Below are 21,500 nucleotides of genomic sequence, written 5' to 3' on the forward strand. Positions count from 1 at the left end.
TGCCGAAATTCAGCGGCAAATATTCGGAGTTTAAGAATTTCATTAGCCTTTTCGAAACTCTTGTTCATCAAGACGACAGCATTCTCGTCATTGAAAAATTCAATCACTTAATTTCTTGTCTTTCTGCTGAAGCTTTGGGAACTATTAAGGCCTACCAAGTCACCGAGAGCAATTATGAAAAGGCTATGATCAGCCTGAAAAAAGGGTATGATAACGAATGTTTAATTTTTATGAATAATATTTCAACATTGTTTAGTCTTTCGAAAATAACGCAACAGTCAGCGTCGTCTTTAAGAAATATTATCGACACCGTATCATCTATATACGGTTCTTTGTTATCGATAGGAGACGACACAAAGATTTCAAATGCTATGTTGATCTATCTTGTTTTGAACAGAGTAGACCCAGAGACCAAAAAAAAAATGGGAATGGTCCGATTTAAAAAAAAAAATTTATTCCCCGGCTTGTGCATACCGATCCGATGTCACCGGTCCAATTACATGCCTTTGCCGATGAATCCTTAAGAGCTTATGGAGCTTGCGTCTACATTCGTAGCAAAACAACAGAAGGTTATAAAATATCGCTGTTGACTTCAAAGTCTAAGATAGCGCCGCTTAAGACTAAGACACTCCCAAGGCTTGAGTTATGTGCCACAGAATCAAGCCCCTATTAAAGGTACCTATCGAACGAATTGTTTAATGGTCGGATTCTGAAGTTACGCTTCATTGGATCCGGCCTCATCCATCTTCATTATCCACATTCGTATTGAATAGAGTTGCGGAGATTTATGAGAGGTCAGGTGAAGCTACATGGCGGCATGTTCAAACGAAACAGAACCCAGCAGAGATTGTGACGTCGACGAAATCATACAGTCAATATGTTCGTTTTTGAAAGAGGAAGATGCAAACTGGCCCCAGAATGCACACTTTGACCTAGATGAAGAAGTCCTACTACAAGAATCGAGGAAGACTGCGGGCGGACTGACCGCTGCTGTAAGAAATTTGGATTTGGTAAATGTCATCGAGGGATTTTCGTCACACCTTAAACTGCGTCGGGTATTCGTTTATATGTTCCGCTTCGTAAGAAAATGCAAAGACAAAATTATGGTATTTGAAAAAACTTTGTCGCCGACTGAATATAATGAAGCTTTTCTAAAAATTGTCGAGACATTACAGAAGCACGAGTATCATAAAGAAAGAGAAAAAGTTCGTAAAGGATCCAGAGTTGGCCCAAGTCTTCAGCGATTGAATCTATGAAGACAAGGGGACTTGGTGTCACTTTTCTTTGTTGCGAGTTGGGGGGCGACTAGCTAATGCTCCTATATCATACGATGCCAAGTTTCCATTGTTGTTGACAAAACGCTCCCAATTTGTGCAGAGCTATGTTCGGCATCTTCACCATTCCAATTTTCATGTTGGTCCACGAGCCCTTGTGAGTCTCCTTTGTAAACGCTCAGGAGGTCTGCAGTCAGATAGTTCGATCATGCATACGCTGCTTTAAGTGTAAGCCTCGACTAATGACACAAATTATGGGAAATTTACCCGCAGATCGTCTCCGTGCTCTCCGCCCATTTGCTATATGTGGCGTCGATTTTTCTGGCCCTGTCTATACGACATTGAAAATTCGTGGTAGGCTTCCGTATAAGTTCTACATTGCGCTCTTCGTTTGTTTTGCGTCCAAAGCGGTTCATCTAGAAGTTGTTTCAGATTTAACCACAGATTCCTTTTTATTGGCTTTTCAAAGGTTCGTTGGGCGCCGAGGATGTTCTGGCGCCGATGGTCCCGGGATTATGTCCTGGGCCTCCAAATACGGGGCTAGTGGCACCAACATCAGCGAGGGAGATCTCGTCCTCGTGGCCGAGGACAACCTGCCGCCCCAACAATGGCTCCTCGGCAGAATAGTCGCCAGGCACGCAGGGGAGGACGGCATGGTCAGAGTCGTCGACGTGCGGACTAGTGGAGGAGGCCTTTTCCGGCGGGCCATTCATAAGTTAGCGCCGCTTCCATTGTGTTGAAGCCCGATGGGTGTTCAACGAGGCCGGTGTTCGCTCAAACTTGAATTATATTGAATTTGTTAAAAATAAAAACTTGAAGTTTAGTGTAAGTTAGTTTAGGGCGAAGGCGGGAGCAGAATAAAGTTCTCTCTCGCTCTCGGCGAGAGCGCCAACCTTCGTTAAGCTAGGCTCTAAGTACTTTGTCGAAATATAGCTATGTATTCGTTGAAATTGAAAGTAACTTATCCGAGCGGCGACTTTCAAGAATAAGCATACATAATAATATAAACAACTAGATCATTAAATAACAACATTAAACAAAATTAACCTGCGAATCAAAAAAAAAATCAACCAAAGCTCATTAAACATAAAATTCAAAACAAGTGTCCTAAAAAATGTAAACAAAACAAAAGCCAAACAGACGTGCTTGACTCAGTCCGCCCTAAAATTCAATCGTCGGTAGGGTATGCAAGCACCATCCGCTCGCAGAACAACAACCAAAGCTGATTTGGTTTGATGTTTTCTCAACCACTAAGCGCAGACACCGACTGTTCGTATCTCAGTAGATTGATTTATATTAATTGGAATACATTCATATATGAAAAACATTTTACTGCTACCACTGATATGAATTTGTAAACCAAAATGAAATTTATGCTGAAATATTAAAAAATATACTATAACAAATAATATTCTTATTTTTATCATTAACCCAATAGTGAATACGCCCATATTGTTAGGGTACCAAGTCTGAAAAGCAGCAAAAGACAAAATATTCTTGCTGCATCGAAATGAAATGATCGCACACATGCACCCCTGTATGAGAATGCATGAACACGCATACATACAAAGCCCAATTCAAGCGCAGGGCAACCTTCTTCAAAATGCGCGTCTCTGCGACTGAACGACGGAACTCGTGCAATGAGCGCGCGACCATCAAAATGAGAATAAAAATGAGAGCGCAAAAAACCCGAAGGCACACTAAGTGTCCGGGGCCTGCCGCTACCATCTGTGGGGCCTGCTGTAAAAATATTTTTGTGTCCATTTTCGTTGTATGAAATGACCAGTCTATATGTTGTATGGTTAGTGATTTCAAATACGGGGAGATGTCAACGATCCTCCAGGAAAATATGACTTTCCTGCATTACTATGACGAAGTGGAGAAAAAACTGACTCTGCTTATAAACAAGACAATACAGAGCAGATGTGCTACGTGTATTTATTTCGGAAACCAGAAAATCGCTAAGCGACGTCCTTTTTGCGCAAGACCTTATTATCTTCCTTCCGCTCTAACATAAGCCCAAGAAGTCGACGTTAATTACGGGCAATATATGTTTGCAAGAAACTTTGCCGTGTTCAAGGCAATTTTATGCGAACTACCAGTACTGACAGTTATTCAACTAAAATTAATAGAGACATTCTCGATAACCACATTCCGTTTCACGAACCATATGGTGATTTACATATTAGACAAAAACGAATAAAAAGAAATTACAGTGTGAGAGCAAAGTAGGGCTCATAGAGCCGCTCAAAGTGACTCATATGGCGAATGATGATCGACACCGTCAGAAACAGGTTCTTGGCGAAACGCCTATTCCTTAATAGACAGGCGAAATATTACATATTTTCGACCGTACGAAATACTTTCTCATTTGCGTAGAAAAATGTTCAATGTATTCAATTGTCCAATTAATAGCATCCAAAACCATTGTAGAAGTGCAAGCCGCGATCTTTCAACTAATGAACTTCAACGGCGAGCAAAGACAGAACACTGCTGTAATAAGCAGTCTAAGTCTAAATCCGAAAACATTAAGTCCATTTTAAATAACCAGGTTAACGCGCAAATCGTTAGGACCTTCCCACTTCAAAGTACCTCGAACTGACAAATACAAAGATTCCACAGTAAACTGGCAGAAATTTAACGGTGCTTAAAAATGGAAAGAAATATTGAAGACAAAATATAACTAAACTTTTCGCTGATATGCAAAACAATAGAATCATTCACTCACTAGCAAAAAAAACTCCACAGACCTATACACAAAAATGAGGGATAAAGTCATAAACGCACAGAATATTCAGTAACAAACATTAAATAAAACAAGACAAGACAGAAATTTCCAGACAAGATCCTCGTAAAATCGAATAAGATATTAGAAAACAAACTTTAACAATTGTACACTGAAGAAACAGTAGAAGCAGACTTGAGGACCACAGTTTTAATAAAAAGGAGGGTGTTCCATAAGGACAATTTTAGTTAATTAAAATAAATCTTAGGATTCTTAAAGCTATAGTAAATATTCGGCATAGACACACTATAAGCATTAATTTATTAATGATCCAGAAAGTTAAATTCACACAAAAAAAACTATAGAAGGATTTGGAAACATGCTGAAAAATATTAAAACAAACACCAATGAACACATAAACCGTCTAACAAACTAGGTAAACATCAAAAAATAAAAAAACAAAACAGATAGAAACAGAAAATTTATATGAAACTTTGTTTTCAAGAAATAGAATAATAATTCCCAAACTCGAAACTTTGATGCTGTCGGTTACACTTACGAAAATTGGAATAATCAAAACCGCTATAGAATCAGAAAACATTCAGAAAAATATTATCACAAACACCTAAGAACACATAAACAGTCTAACAAACGCAGTAAACAAAAACAAAACAGATAGAAACAGAACATTTATTTGAAATGTTTTTGATATGTAATGTTTTCAAGAAATAGAATAATAATTTCCGAATTCGAAGCCCTGATGTAACACTTACGAAAACTGGTATAATCAAACCCGCTACACTAGATTCTAACGATATAAACAATTTTATCAATGTACATTCTACAAATATTACAATAACTGGCTTATTGGGAGTGGCACGAATGAAAGTTTTATTAAACGAAAATTATTTACACTTTATATTAAACAAGAAAGGAAGCTAACTTCGGCAAGCCGAAGTTTATACCCTTGCAGTTATTACAAAACGACTAAACTTCGATTTCTATGCCTATATTACTAAAAACAATGAAGCTATAGTAATAAGTTGTTGCGCTGAATTTTGCCATCGTTTCTATGCCATATATTTGATATTATTGTCCCATTAACAACAAAGTTATAATTGTTTTTTTAATTCTTTTTCCGATTGTTCCTCTGAGAGCTATATGCTATAGTCGCCCGATCCGACTCGTTCCGACTTATATACTACCAGCAATAGAAAGACAACTTTTGGGAAAGCAGATACATAGCTTTTAAACTGAATGACTAGTTTGCGTAGGAACGGACAGACGGATGGACAGACGGACATGGCTAGATAGACTCTCCTGGTGATGCTATTCAAGAATATATATACCTTAGAAGTAAACAACATCATATACCAAAACTTAGAGCTACTTAAAAAAATCCCCAGCGCCAGCTGCATCAACGGTCCTTAACATAACGGGCCCTTAAGAAGTATTGAGTTTACCATACTTGCAGAAAATAAATATAGAAAACTTACGATTCCTTGGCGAAATGGAAAAGGGGCAGGAAAAACGGCCACCTACTTTACTATCTTAAAACTCTTAAGCATGACGTTGAAGTTTTTATTGACGGTTTCAAGAAAAGCGAAAACGTCCTTCATCCAAGCGGGAGAGGAGCTAACATGCTTTCCACGCATAGTCGGCATTTAAATAATGCCAGCATTTAAATAATGCATGGCCAGCGTCATAACTTGACAATATTCCCAAGCGGCAGTGACAAAAGCGCAGGCTTCAGTCAGAACAATCAGCGGGCAACGCACTACGATGTTTTTTTTTTTTTTTTTAACTTTGCTTGCTGGACGACAGACTAGGACTGGATGGTACCTAGTTGCCCCATGCTACTTTTATTGGCCTCTGATTACAAATACATGAATATATAGGTACAATTAATGAGAGAGAGAGAGAAATTTACATGGCTTTGAGACAGATTAGTACTTAAAGCTAGGTTTATTATAACAGTTTTTAAATTGTAACAAATTCTACCACAATTCTGGTACATGTCTTAGATAACTTTAGATAGGAGCTCGACAGTTGGTAACATTAATTTTAGTACATAAACAATTCGTGGGAGCCACAAATAATTTGAGCAGAAAAAAGCCATCCAAGCAGTCCCGGAGGGGATACAATCCAATCACTGTGGAGCGCAGCCGCCATCCCTCGCCGCACCTCAGCCACGCGCAAGGAGCTTCAATATCCCGCGCTCCCTTAGATTCTCGTCTCGCAGTAGCCACACATGATGACAGCAATCTCCATTTTATTTGCAGGCCCGTGGCGACTGTTTTTTAAGGAAGTTAAGACCGCCCCCAAAAAACACCGCAATCTCCAAGTAGCAAAGCCATCCTCAGACACTAACGGAGAAAACAGCTGGGCTTCATTTCCACTTTCGTGTTGTATACGGTAGGAAAATTCCTTAAGCCATTTTATAGATTCTGATCGTAGCCAATTTCTATCCTTGCAGTTACAAAAAGAGGCGCCGGTCAGGATGCAGTCTCCAGCTCAAGGTGGCCATTTTCGTCCAAATCGGCAGGAGAAAAACCGCTTTCGATTTTTTTGTCCGCTATAGTCCACACTGGGGAGTGATAATGGCTTTCTGTTCATTAAAAACAAACAAAAGTTAGACTGGTCAGCAAAGTATTTCCTGCCATACATGTGATAAAATTTATCACGCAAAGTGATTGGCTATTCTGGCCTGGTTCGCGATGCCATCGATAAGAGGAGTGGCCTACGCTACTACTGCGATGAATGCATCGTATAAGAACCAGGCAATATCTATTAGGCGGCTCACAAAAAGCAGTGTTACGGAATTGCCGTAAAAATACGGACCTGCTCGTGGCGCTTGAATCGCAGCTCACTAGTCGCATGCTAGCTGAGCCCGATTCCCCAAAGCGCATAAAAGTCGCGGTCGGCCCTGCAACCTGCTGCCAGCGATTCGATTCCAGCTCAGCTGCCAATCTTAGGTGCCACTCAAATGATATTAAGATCGGCGGCAAAAAGTGATTCGGTACCCGAAGTGGCTGGAACCGATGTGGCGCCGCTAGGTACTTCCGCTACTTCCGCTCCGATTAAAATAAATTAGTGGCTTAGTCCGATTATCATGTGAACTTAACGTCCGGATTACCGGCCGATACTGGTAGTACAGATACAAATTCTGTAGTACCAAAAAGGGTTGCATGTGTTGTACCAAAAACGGTTACTTGTGTTCGGGTGCCCCAGCTAAAACATGTATTTGTTTCACGGCTTGTCTCAGACCTCTCATCACTGGATATTACGGCTTATAACCGTAACAAAATCCAAGTTGATGATTTGAAGGTCGAACAATTTAAATTTTCTTATGCTAGGAAAGTATCATCACTTATCATTTGTATTCGTTGTGTTCTTTTTGCATCTGTGTGCGAAAATTCCATTAAAGAACCATCCCCAACGCCATCCACATCCTCTTCTATCCGAAAAAACTAACCTCCTCTTTTCTTCTTTGCTATCAGAATACAAGAGGCTTACTTAGTAAGCTGACTAAATTGTACTCGGATAGTTTTCATTCCCATATAATATTATGGTATGTACAGAGACCTGGTTAAGGCCGGATATTCTTAGCTCCGAAATTCTCCAGGGTAAGTACACAATTTACAGGCTTGATCGTCAGTCCAGACGGGGAGTCTGATTAGAGTGGAGTGGAGTCCTGATTGCTGTCGACTCCACCTTTTCGTCTGAATTGCTAACTTTAGAACAATTTTAAGACTTCGAATTCCTAGGTATAAAATTATCGTTTCCCGGTAGTTTTGTATAAATTGTTCATATATCCCACCATCATCTGAGTTCCTTATTTACGCAAATCAACTTTCCGTTATTCAGTCCATTTCCAAAAAACCGACAGATTGAGATCAGTTAATAGTATTAGGTGATTTTAATATACCTAGTGCGACATGGTCCCCTGACAAAAATTTTAATATTTTACTTCCTTTAGCGCAGCATGACTTTATTGACGGCTTGCTTGACAGTGTGCTATTCCTAGAAAACCATGTTAAAAACTCCTTGGGACGTTTACTGGACTTGTGCTTTGTTTCAAATTCAGAATGCTTTTCTCTATTAAGAACATCACCACTTACACAAACCGAAGATCCTTATCATCCAACTCTAGAGCTGACTGTAGATGCAAGAACAGAGCTGAATAAGAAATCAGAAAAGTCGATTAAACGAATCCGGGTATGACTGGTCCGAATTTTAGTCATGCACTAACATGGTAAGGCCATTAATATTTAATAACTTTTATAATGCATTGAACTCATTATTTTATCTGTGTGCTCCGTTATACTATCCGTCAATTTCAAATAAACCTACGTGGTTTAATAAAGAGTTGTCACACCTAAAAAATATTAAGACTTTTCAATAAATTTAAAATCTGCGGTTCACAATTTGCCTTCTCTCGGTACCAAAGGGCTCAGTCAAAGGGCTCGGTGTTATAAAAGCTATCTGACTCGTTGTAGGGTCCAATTTTCACAAGATCCAAAACAGTTTTATAATTTTGTTAACACTAAGCGTAAATCAGCCTGTTACCCTGCATCGCTATCATTCGAAAACTCTACGGCAAATTCTGATCAGGCAATTGCCGATCTGTTTGCCCAGTTTTTCCAGACAACTATTCTGTTTCATCCCGTCTTATTCAAATGCCATAGCCAAGTCAAACTTAATTTTTTGGCCGAGGTTAAGCGAAAACTCCCTTCTCTTGGATCTCCATAAAGTTAAGCCAGTCTATTCACCTAGTCCGGACGGTGTTCCAGGCTGTATGCTTAAATACTGTGCTGAAACTGTGTGTAGACATCTGCACAAATTGTTTACTTTGTCTTTGAAAACTTCTTATTTCCCACTTATTTGGAAGGAGACATTTGTTATTCCCCTTCATAAGAAAGAAAATAAATCGAATACAAGTAATTACAAAGGTATATCCCAATTATCCGCCATCCCAAAGCTTTTCGAAAACGTAACACCCCACTTGCAACATCTTTGTAGATCAATTATATCTCCATGTCAACATGGATTTATAAGGCGAAGATCTACGACGACAAACCTCTTGGAGCTAACGTCTTTTGTAATAAATAGAATAGAAATAGATTAGAAAAAACATGCAGACTGACGTAGCTTACACTGATTTTAGTAAAGCGTTTGATTCAGTAAATCACTCGCTGCTTGTATTAAAGCTAGACTTAATAGGGTTTCCATGTGATCTTCTAACAAGGATCTTTAGTTATCTAAGTGGTTGGACTCAACGAGTCCTCTTTAAAAACTCGATCTTTAATTTGATCCGTGTTACTTCAGACGTCCCACAAGGAAGCCACCTTGACCAACTTCTTTTTACTTTATTTATAAACGATCTTGACAAGGTCGCGTGTCCTTATGTACGCAGATGACGTTAAGTTCTGCCTGCAATATAACGAAATTTCCAGCAGTTCAGACCTACAATCGGACCTAAATGCTTTTCAAACATGATGTTGTGAAAATCTTTTGAATTTAAATAGCGCTAAGTGTAAAGTAATGACATTTTGTAGGGTGAACCCACAATATGCCACTTATACGCTGGGTGCTTTGTCTAGAATTACGCATGTTGATGACCTTGGCGTCCTTCTTGACCAAAAACTTAAGTTTTGTGACCATATGACTTCTATTCACCATAGCCAGGGGAGTACTTGGATTTATTAAAAGGTGGTCAAAGGAATTCGATGATCCCTATGTGTTCATTTCACTAGTCTGTCCAATTCTGGAGTACTGTTCAGCAGTTTGGAGTCCTCAGTATGGTGTACATATAGACCGGATAGAGTCTGTGCAAAAGAACTTTTTATTATTTGCTTTTCGGGCCTTAACTGGAATGCAAGCCTTATTTTACCATCCTACTCTAGTATACTTCTCCTAATTAATCTACCATCCTTATTAAACCGTAGAACGATACTTGGCACAACTTTTATTCATAAACTTATTCACGGGGATGTGGAGAGTCCCGAGTTACTGGGTCCTCTCGTAAGGGCCACTTGTTTGCGCTGATCACAGAGCATCAACGACCGAAAAAAAAAGAGCGGAACCGAAATAATCAACTATAAATTTGTAGATCTTTAAAGTATTGTAAAAGCATATCAGGCATATCCCCAATACGAACAATCAGTGAACAAACTAATCGAAGAAATCCAGAAGATATCACCAGTAACTCTGCCCAGTCGCATTCAGGATCACTCCGGATGTCGTAAAAAACCATTTCCTGAGTCTCCGTCTCGTCTGCCCGTAAACTAGGCAGAGGCAGTAAATAAGCAAGTTGATAAATAGTTGGCCCAAGGAATTGTGGCGATCAGGTTTTGCCATCTGGCATCCCTGACTTTTAGAATTTAAGATTTATCCAGAATATATTTTGGTCACTCTCTACCAAAACCGACGCTACAAAAGCCCACAAAAAGCGAACACAAAATTTATAATATTACATCAAGTTAACGAATACAAAAATAAATTATAGTTTAAACTTAAAGTTTTTTATATTTAATCAAACACAAGATTGTACCTTGGTTGTTTAGCCAACCATAGAATAATATGTAAGTCAACATCAAACAACATCGGAGTTGCACTATAAAAAAAACTAAACAGCATGGTATTGGCTGATCGTTTTCGAGTACCGTTGAAGGCTACCACCAGCGTTGGCTCTTGAGAACGTGATTTTTTACGTTTATCAGATATCTTAATTAAATATTCCAAGACTTGATCAATGACGACGTCATGCAGGTATCATGTAATTATATGTGCACCCACTGCTGACGAGTGTATGAGCAAAACAAGACGTGGATTAGAGAAAGCAGTGCAGTTTCGGCTAAAAATGAAATGACCGTTGATTAATAAACCGGTGCTACACATATAAGGCGGAAAAGCATATATTTAGCTATACACGGATGCCTGATAGGATGGTTTTGGGGCAGTCTTACTTCAGATGTGTGATGGTTAACTGCACCCGGTATATTTCTTGGGTAAGAAGACGACGACTTCGGAGGCATTTTATTTGGCGCTCAGGAAGTTTCGACATTACATCAGGGCGAATCGTCACGGATTGCTCAGCGTTTAAGGACATTACAAGCAAAGGCGATATTACCCGCGAAGTTATAACATTCATGATGTATCTTCAGGATTGTAGCTGGGATGTTGTGCACAAGCCATGGGAAAAGATGAAGCACTTGAATCACTTAAGACGGCGTCCAATAAAACGACATCAAGACGATTATAGTAATCCTTGTCAACAGCTAAAAGTCTACCAAAGTCAAAAATCTGGGAGAAAGTGGACACCTATTTTTTTGGCACCATTATCACTAATGCACTTTTCCAAGGTGATTGAAATTGCCCAAGGCTCAGGCAAGCATCAAAGAAAAGACAGAGGTGCGCCATGACTGAGCTAGGCAAAACCTTCAATGCCTGGAGCTTAGTGGTAACCATTCGCTGTATATCACGTACCCCGTCTTGGTCTACTGGACGGACAGCAACAGGAGGATTAAAGGAGAGCCCTAACCTAGAGATTGTCCGGACCTCTTTGCTTCTTGCAAATTTAAATGAATACTTCAGCCATCAAATACTTCAGCAATCTCGGAATCACTGTGGGCCCAAGTGTCATCGATAAGTTTAAGGAAAAACCTTTGAAGCGGCTGTCTTTAAAAAATTCTGACTTTAACCGAACAAAGAACTTTTCTAAGCTTTGACACAGTAGATTTCAAGCTTGCCATATCGATGGTATGCCTCGTCAAGCCAGAAATTTCTGCCTTGGCCAGAAAAAGTAATGCAATTCTCCGAATTCTCCAATATTTTTGGTTTTACGAGGAGGAAAGCTTAAATAGAAGGACTTAATTCTAGCACTTGTTGCGTAACATAAAGCTCTTGCGGTTCATAATTGATAGCGTAACAAATTTCTTTCATCTAAGTCCGACGAAGATGAGCAGGAGGGCGGAGTTTAAAGGGTTAAGCCTAGTACTCAGATCGACGAAAACTGTCCGCCAGTCATGAGAGAGAGCGAGAGGCAAACAGCTGTCGTTCACTTTTCGTCAAGGGTTTTTTCACCTCGGTCCTCAGATCGACGAAAAAAATTTAATCTTTTGGCGTGCGCTTCTCAATGAACATTATAAGAAATGGAGGGAAAAACTCAAAAAACTCGCAAAAGTAGATTGCAGGAGTTTACATGTGAGGACAAAATAGCATTAATACTATCTGGGGTGCCTCTTGTCAGAGCTAAATGTTTTTTCGGTCAAGAATATACGAAAAAAACACAATAAAAGTGCAGCTATGAACTTTAAATTAGCAAATAATTATCAGTAAATTAAAAAAAAGAACTGTTAAATTTAAATTGTATTGTTTTTTAATTTCGTTGTACAGCGGCAGACTTGTCTTGCCAAGGTATTTGATAATATCTTTTAAAGGCTCTTTCCCGCAAATACGATATTTGAATTTTAACTGCTTGTCAACAAACCCAGCTGATTGACAGTACGACCGTAGCACGCTTAAATCTGATGAACTCTCGAAATTTTGGTCACACTGTAAATATTAAAGTTTTTACGGTAGCATACTCGTTTGTCGATCTGAGTACTAGGCTTTAGGTCAGAACCTGCCACCGAGAATGCATATTTCCCTCGTTGTGAATGGCATTCAGCGATCGAGAGAACAGCTGAAAAAATTACCACGGAGATATAGTTGCAGAAGGATGTCGTTAAAGGCGGTCGCATAAAAAGTCGTCTACTATTTGCCAAAGTTCCTTAAAGTTGTGATCAGGTGCTTGACTTGCAATTTTAAGTAAAAACGTTGCTGTAAACATTGCTCATTCATTTACATAGATATACATTTGTTTAACCTTCCGGAGAAGCTAGCTTTTGCAAAGTCACGTCCCTCTTATTAATCCATTTAATTACATATATGTCGGGTTATTATTATTTTCTTCTGTAGGGTTATTATTATTTTCTTCCATATTTAATTACGCAGATTGTATACGGCGAATAAACTTGATCACGCCACTGCCAACTTAAAAGTGTCCGCCAACATTCTAGCATACCGAAAATGCTCTCCAGAAAAAGCTGCAACGAACATACTTCTATCTCTATCTCTCGCAGTGGCTCAAGCATACACGCACAACAATCGTAGTGTGTATCTCTCTTTCAAACCTCTATCCTCACGCAACATCTCTCTCTCAAGCCTCTAACCTCACGCAACATCTCTCTCTCATGTTCGCATCGAACTATCCTGACCATCTGGCGAATAGAAGGATCAAAGCGTACTAACAAACAACCGTTATAGTGTAGAGACAAGAAATGTCACTTGGTACGCGTATTTGATTTAAGTCTTTTACACTGACTACCATAATTTAAGATACGACATATACATTTCTTATAAAGAAATCGCCTATAACACTTAAAAAGGGTTGAACTTTTGGTAGACATATTTTTTAGGGTTTTTAAACCCTTTTTTTTTAATTCTTAAATTTCAGGAGATGGGCAAACGTGGGCATCCTTATTTTTTCGAAATAATGATTTTTAAGGGGTGGGCAAACGTCTTTTTTGCTATAAATGTCCGTTTTAAGAGGTGGGCAACCGTTTTTTGTCAAAATTAACAATTTTTAGAGGCTGGCAATCGATTTTTTTAGATTCTTAAATTTCATGAGATGTGCAAACCAGAGAACTGCAAGAGTCCACCGGCACTCAAGGTGCACCGGGTAAATGTAGGGTGATTCTGGCACCCTGGTGTTTTTTGCTACCGGACAACGAGTATAAGGGCCAGCCTCGCAATAATGCATAAGTGTGTGCCGCACCAAGCATCAATATAGAGCGGGTAGTTTTTTTTGAACAAGCATGTGTGCGCACGCCAGCGCATTAGCGTCGCAAAAAGGATGGGTGAAAAGAAAAACACAAAAATGAAGGCAAATATTGTATTGAGTGTGTTGAGTGTTAGGGTTTCTTTTTTGCGAGCCTTCGCTTGAGTTGTTTTTTTTACTATCTGCTGCTCCAAATGCGTCGCTAAATGAAACAAATTATTTCTATGGATCTTACATTTTATTTAACATAATTGTGCTTCATTGCCTATTTCTTACTTTATACTTATTTATTAGTTAACATATATAATTTATTTTTTTTGATTCATTGCATATTACTTAACTTTTAATTATTTATTATTTAACGTATTTTTTGACTTCAGGTCGTTTTATTAAAAATTATTTTTATTTTTATTTAAATTTATGATAATAAGAATGGAGAAAAAGTAAATTATCAACAGATTTAGGTCCTAATCTATTTCTTTTCTCTGTTATAACATTGCCCGCTAAGGAAATAACTCTCTCGGCCGCTGCACTGCTCGATGGTATAGTAAGAAGTTGCAATGCTTACTTAGATAAAAGAGGATAACAGTTTTCCTTGCTTTTCCACCATTCAATCGGTTCGAAGTACTCGCTTAAAGAAACTCTATCTGTACAGTAACTTTCTATTTCCTCCAAAGGCGTTTTATAACTGTTTTTTGAAAAAGCCACCAGGTGAGAAAAGAAAAATTGGGTTTTCGGCACAAACGTTTAGTTTTTAGAGTTAGTTGCCAATTGACAAATAGGACTTGCTGGACTTGATTCATTACTCGAAAAACTATTGTTACTGGAAAATTCGCTTGTATTGTAAATAAAATTATTCATTTTTTCATAACAGAAATGTTTTATTTGTATTATGTTCTCATGTTCCATAACTGCAGCAGGTGGATATAAAAAAATACAACTTTGTGCCAAATACTTAAGTTTTCTTTCCAAATCGTATGTACATTAATTCTTTCCTTAAGAACGGATATTGGTGAAATGTCTTCAGCGTTCGGTTCGAAAAGTGTTTTTATTTTCGAAATAGAGGGTAAGACAAAGCATAAAGATGGAGAACTACACGTTTGTAATTCTTTAAAAATTCTCTCGAAATCTTCAAGCAAAATTACTATTATTCTTAATGTACATATATTATATTATATTAACGCTAGTCAGTTTCTGACCTCCCTCAGAGTCACCTAATATTTGATTAACTGTTGTCCAATTATCCACTATAGAATTAAGCATAGTATAATTTGAATTCCATTGAGTAGGCAAGAGTTTTTTAATGTTGTGTTTAGCCGATGTTGCAAACTTGTTTTTTAAAAAACTTTACGATCTTTTTACATGAGTGTAAAATTTCAGGTAGCTCATACGATTCTTCAAATGATTTTTCTAGAACATTTGAAAGTAAATGGCTACTACAATTCAATCGTATATTTTGCGCCAATGCTTTTGTTGCCGCCATAATTTAAATTTAATTTTGATTTCTTTTTGTTATATATAAGCACTCGATATAAACATCGAGATATCGCTGTAAGGAATATCGATCTCATTTTACGTTGTTAAGAACCATCTCAAAAAATGACATAAGCGAAATAAGAGAAGGAGAAAAGACAAAGTTTTTAAGCGTGCTCCGCAACGCAAACTGTAATACACATCGATTCGGAAGCTGAAATTTAAATAAAGTTAATTTTCAATACATAGTTTACTGCTCTCCGTCTGTGCTTTCGAGTGAGTGGTGTGGGCTGCTGTAAAAACAATTTAGTTTCGCTCTCAACATTCTTAAAAACTTTGTGCACAACCGGTTGCCGTTATAACTGTACAATTACGAAGCGACGCATTTCCAATTAGCCATAATATTGTGAAATCGCGATCGCATCCCTTTCTTGAACGTAAGGTGAGAAAAACGTAATACGTAAACGGAGCCAAAAAACCACAGAAATTACGCACACAAATACAATTCCGCCACACGCCAAGTTCACATAACCCTAAAAAGTTAATTGAGATGAGCAAAGAAGTGTGTAGAATATGCAAGAAAAAAGCGATAGGAACTGAGGAAAGCTGGGTTCAATGCGACAGTTGTGATAGTTGGTACCACTTTCACTGCGCAGGTGTCGGCTACGACGTCGAGGATACGGACTGGAGTTGTGACCTGTGTCTTGCTGGAGGTAGCTCCGAAAACCCACCTGGAAGGATGATGCGATCACCGCCTCAAAATCATTTCGACATCTCCAACTCATTATCCGTAAATCAAAATAAGCCACAGCTGGACGCGCTCATCGAAATGGATAAACCCAGCGGCGGACAGATTATACCCGACGATAATTCTAACGTCAACAAAAGCAAGCTAATGCTCGACATGTTGGAAGAAAAGAAAGCTTCCGAACAGAGATTTATTGAGGAGAAGTATAAAATTTTACTACAAATGAATATGCAAGACGGATCGACAGACGGGCTATTTCAGGCGATTCCCGCATCACCGTCCAGTTCCCAAATCGCCGCAAGACAAGCTATACCCAAGGAGCTTCCTTCGTTCAGCGGGGATCCTGAGGAGTGGCCAATGTTTATCAGTACATTTGAGCACAGCACTTCCGCAGCAGGATTCTCCAATGTTGAAAACATGCTCCGTCTACAAAAGTGCCTAAAAGGTAGGGCTCGCGAAATGGTGAAGGATAAGCTTCTACTTCCTAGCCTAGTTCCGGAAGTAATGAGCACGCTGAAAATGTTCTTCGGCAGACCCGAGCACATCCTGGAGAGGATGATCGACAAGGTAAGGAAGCTACCGCCACCCAAAGAAAAATTGGAATCCATAATAGAGTACGCGCTCGCAGTACGCAACATTTGCGCCACGATCGAAGCGTGCAGCCTACAAGCGCACTTAAACAACCCAATGTTAGTGAAGGAGCTTGTAGACAAACTTCCAAGTAACCACAAACTAAACTGGGCGATGCACCCCCGCGACGAATCGGTCCCTCCCATAAAAGCTTTCAGCGACTGGCTCTACAAATTAGCGCAGGCAGCGTCGACTGTCGTGACACCATTTTCTCACAGGACTAGTTCTGTGAATACCCATAATAGCTGCGCAGCCAGTTCGAGCCAGGGATCTACAGTCCAGCAACAGCCTAATCGAAAGTGCATTGCATGCGAGTCCACAAATCATTGGGTAACACAATGCGAACAATTTAAAACCAGCGCGGTAGATCAGAGATGGCAAGTCGCTAAAGCCGGAAAGGCCTGCTTTCGATGCTTGAAAGTTCACCGAAATAATTGTCGACCAAAGGAGTGCGGAGTAAATGGTTGTACAAGAAAACATCACCCTCTACTCCACTCGGAAAGTGTTCCCAATACAGTCAACGAAGCGGGAAATCAAAGACATGTAAGCACACATCATGGCGACGTAGAAGGAAACCAGTTCTTCCGAATCGTTCCCGTAACTCTACATTACGCTGACAAAAAAATCGAAATTTTCGCCTTTCTGGATGAAGGATCATCTGTTACCCTAATCGACTCATCAATTTTTGACAAGCTCGATATAAAAGGTACACCTTCACCGATTTGTTTACAGTGGACTGGAGAAACAACCCGGTTCGAAAATACATCCGTGCAAGCATCAATCCAAATCTCAGGCGTTAGCTCCGAAACACGTTACTGGCTCAACAACGTTCATACTGTCAAAAACATTGCACTGCCAAAGCAAACAGTTGATATGGATGAGTTGCGCAGTAAGTACAGCTATCTAAAGGACCTGCCATTAGAGACCTACTCCGCGCAGCCAATGTTATTAATTGGAACAAACAATTGGAAAATAGCCGTTCCTCGCAGGATCCGCGAAGGTAAATGGAACGATCCAATAGCGTCAAAGTGCATGTTAGGATGGACCATCCAGGGATCGGCAAACTCAAATCGTCACGTATCTATGCACCACTGCGATTGCAACTGGCAAAAGCTTCACGATGAAGTAAAGGAGCACTTCAACCTCGAGTCAATCTCGCCTAAAAAACTCTTTTCAAGCGAGGACAAACGAGCAGTCGAAATCCTAGATCAGACTTGCCAAAACAAGTGTGGAAAATACGAAGTTGGGCTTCTTTGGCGGAATGATATTCAAAGACTTCCCGAGAGTCGCATTACCGCTCTAAAGCGCCTACAATGCATGAGAACAAGAATTCTAAGGGAACCGGACCTGTTTACGAAAATCGACGACCAAATCAAAAATCTTCTTACCAAAGGATACGCCAAGCAACTGTCTGACGAGGAGGCGGAGAAAGAAGAAACTCGCACCTGGTACTTACCAATATTTATAGCCCTAAATCCGAATAAGCCAGGAAAAATAAGGCTGGTATGGGATGCGGCAGCAAAAACAAATGGGATATGCCTCAACGACCTTCTGTTAAGCGGACCGGACTGCTTAAACCCACTTATCGACGTTCTTCTAGCCTTCAGAGTCGGAAAAGTCGCCGTAAGTGGCGACATCGCCGAAATGTTCCACAGGATCAACATTCGCCAAGAAGACATGCATTCCCAGCGCTTTCTTTGGTACGATGCCAACCAAAGTAAGATAAACACTTACGTCATGCGTGCAATGACTTTTGGTATTAGTTGCGCACCATTCATAGCCCACTACGTGCGCGACAAAAATGCCTTAGTCCACCAGCAGCGATTCCCATTAGCCTTGGATGCAATTCAGCGTGCGCACTATGTCGACGACTTCATCGACAGTATGAGTGATGAACAGAAAGCCATCGAAATATCCAGCCAAGTAAGAGAGGTCCACTCCAGAGGCGGATTCGAAATTCGAAACTGGGCGTCAAATTCCAGTACAGTTCTCTCGTATCTTAAGAACGATGGAGACGCTAAAAAACAGGAGCCAGTGCAGTTCGGCGCTACAGAAAAGGTTTTGGGTATGTACTGGGACCCACATAAAGACGTATTTAAGTTTATTTGCAGATTCTCAAGACTTAAGAGAGACGTCCTTACCGATCCTGCAGTCCCAACGAAAAGAGAAGTCCTTCAGGTTCTCATGTCGATCTTCGACCCTTTGGGCCTGCTGTCATGTCATACGATCGGATTAAAAATCCTTCTGCAGAAAATCTGGCGTGCAAATATCAGCTGGGACCAAGAGCTGCCAGAATCACTGTCGGAGGACTGGAATCAATGGAAGCTGCTACTGCCTCAAGTGGCAACAATTAACATTCCGAGATGCTACTCCCCAAGGATATCTGCAGAAACCCGAATCGACCTGCACACGTTCGTGGACGCTAGCGAGCATGCTTATTCCGCTGCTTGCTACCTCCGAGTGTCACAAAAAGACGAGGTGGACGTACTGCTAGTGGCCGCGAAAAGCAAAGTGGCGCCACTAAAGCCATTATCTATTCCGCGCATGGAACTCCAAGCCGCCGTGATGGGCTCACGCTTAGCAAACAAAATTGTCAACGTACGTAATCTTCCAGTCGACGATCTTACGTTCTGGTCGGATTCACGAACCGTTCTACAATGGCTGGTGATGGACCCTCGCAACTTTCAACAATTTGTGATGCACAGAATCGGCGAAGTCCTGGAGACCACTCGAGTGGATCAATGGCGATGGATCCCATCAAAGCTCAACGTCGCAGACGGGGCAACGAAGGTCATCAAAAATCCTTGCGTGGACACATGGCTTTACGGACCCGAGTTTCTGAAAACGGAACCCAGTAACTGGCCAACAGTTCCGTCACGGGCAACGGAGATCGATACGACCGAACTCCGCAGACATGTCTTTATAACCCGTGCGAATAAAGTCTTACTCGACGTGGAATATCTCTCGGATTGGCGGCGCCTGTACAGAGCCGTCGCAAACATGTCCCTATATATCCGGCGACTACAAGCTAAATGCCAAAGGACGGACATGCCGACAGCAGTGACCGAATTTGACGTCAAAGAAGCACAGACCCTTCTATACAAGGAAGCACAGAGGCTGGAGTTCGCGGACGAAATCCATTCATTAAGTTGTAAAAAGACAATAAGCGCAAAAAGCAGATTGACTGGCTTAAACGCATATCTGGATGACAACGGAATACTTCGCACTAAAGGTCGAGTGAATGCAATCGGATATACTATGGACGCGATAATATTGCCACCAGAGAGTCGAGTAACGTTCTTATTAGTCCGTTTCCATCACGAAAAATATCACCACCTCGCTCACGAAACCGTGATAAATGATATAAAATCCCAATTTTATATTCTGCGCTTAAGAGTACTATACAAATCCGTAAGAAAAGCCTGTCAATTATGTAAAAATCGTAGCGCAACGCCACAGCCTCCACAAATGGCCGCGGTTCCAAAAGCTAGGTTGGCAAGTTTTGAAAAACCATTCACGTGCACCGGCGTCGATTATTTTGGGCCTATCCTAGTCAACGTTGGAAGACGCAAAGAGAAGAGATGGGTTGCGCTGTTTACCTGCTTAACCCTGCGTGCAGTCCACTTTGAGATCGCTCACAGCCTCGATACAAGCTCCTGTGTGATGTGTTTCACTAATTTCATGGCACTTCGTGGGACACCAAGAGAAATTTATTCCGATAATGGCACTAATTTTAAGGCCACTGAAAAGACATTGCGAGAGGAGCTGATCAAGATCGACTTTGATAAAATCGCAATCAAGTTTGATGGCATTAAATGGCTATTTAACCCTCCAGGAGCACCCCATATGGGCGGTGCTTGGGAAAGATTAGTCCGGACTACAAAAACAGTCCTAAAAAACATCTGCCCGAATTACTCATTCAACGACGAAAGCCTGAGGTGTGCTCTAATGGAAGCACAGTTCATCATTAACTCACGTCCCTTAACTTTCGTCAGCCTGGACTCCGAGGACGACTCTGCGTTGACTCCGAACCACCTGCTAATGGGTTCATCAAATAGTTACAAGCCGATCAAGGAAGAGAAGATTAACCTAAGACGTCACTGGAACGAGGTAAAACTCTTTGGAGATCGCTTTTGGCAACGCTGGGTGAAGGAGTTTACACCAGTGCTCACTAGACGCACTAAATGGTTTGAAAAGTGTCCCCCAATATCAGTTGGAAGCGTGGTCATTATCGTCGATGAAAACTTGCCTAGAAATCTATGGCTTAAAGGACGCGTGATCAACACTTTTCCTGCCAAGGACGGACAAGTTCGTCGAGCCACTATTAAAACGAAGCATGGAGTTCTCGATCGACCAGCTACGAAGATTGCGGTTCTAGATGTCGGCTTAGAAGATGGTAACTGACCACCCTAGGATCAATTACAGGAGGGGGAATGTTGCCGCCATAATTTAAATTTAATTTTGATTTCTTTTTGTTATATATAAGCACTCGATATAAACATCGAGATATCGCTGTAAGGAATATCGATCTCATTTTACGTTGTTAAGAACCATCTCAAAAAATGACATAAGCGAAATAAGAGAAGGAGAAAAGACAAAGTTTTTAAGCGTGCTCCGCAACGCAAACTGTAATACACATCGATTCGGAAGCTGAAATTTAAATAAAGTTAATTTTCAATACATAGTTTACTGCTCTCCGTCTGTGCTTTCGAGTGAGTGGTGTGGGCTGCTGTAAAAACAATTTAGTTTCGCTCTCAACAGCTTTCTTTATATTTGATCCCCTATCTGTTATGAATTTAATAACAGGTTGGCTGATAAGTCCCCGGT

At 40.4% G+C, this 21,500-nt stretch overlaps 1 protein-coding gene across 1 annotated transcript; it reads left to right on the forward strand.

Annotated features, from left to right (window-relative positions):
- Positions 1 to 1,789: 1,789 nt before the first annotated feature.
- On the forward strand, positions 1,790 to 21,077 carry LOC123038046. The gene is made up of 2 exons (XM_044461498.1): positions 1,790 to 1,955; positions 15,952 to 21,077. Exons 1-2 carry the CDS (start codon positions 1,790 to 1,792, stop codon positions 21,075 to 21,077), a joined length of 5,292 nt encoding a protein of 1,763 aa, XP_044317433.1.
- The last annotated feature ends 423 nt before the right edge of the window (positions 21,078 to 21,500 follow it).

This window comes from Drosophila rhopaloa, unplaced genomic scaffold (assembly GCF_018152115.1).
Source record: "Drosophila rhopaloa isolate 14029-0021.01 unplaced genomic scaffold, ASM1815211v1 contig_36, whole genome shotgun sequence".
Classification (NCBI taxonomy): domain Eukaryota; kingdom Metazoa; phylum Arthropoda; class Insecta; order Diptera; family Drosophilidae; genus Drosophila; species Drosophila rhopaloa.

Excerpts from the sequence above, each read along its gene's own strand:
- LOC123038046 (XM_044461498.1), top strand. The coding sequence starts at position 1,790 with ATGTCCTGGGCCTCCAAATACGGGGCTAGTGGCACCAACATCAGCGAG. Across the intron at positions 1,956-15,951 it reads AGTCGTCGACGTGCGGACTA|GTGTCGGCTACGACGTCGAG; the intron begins GTGGAGGAGGCC and ends TTCACTGCGCAG.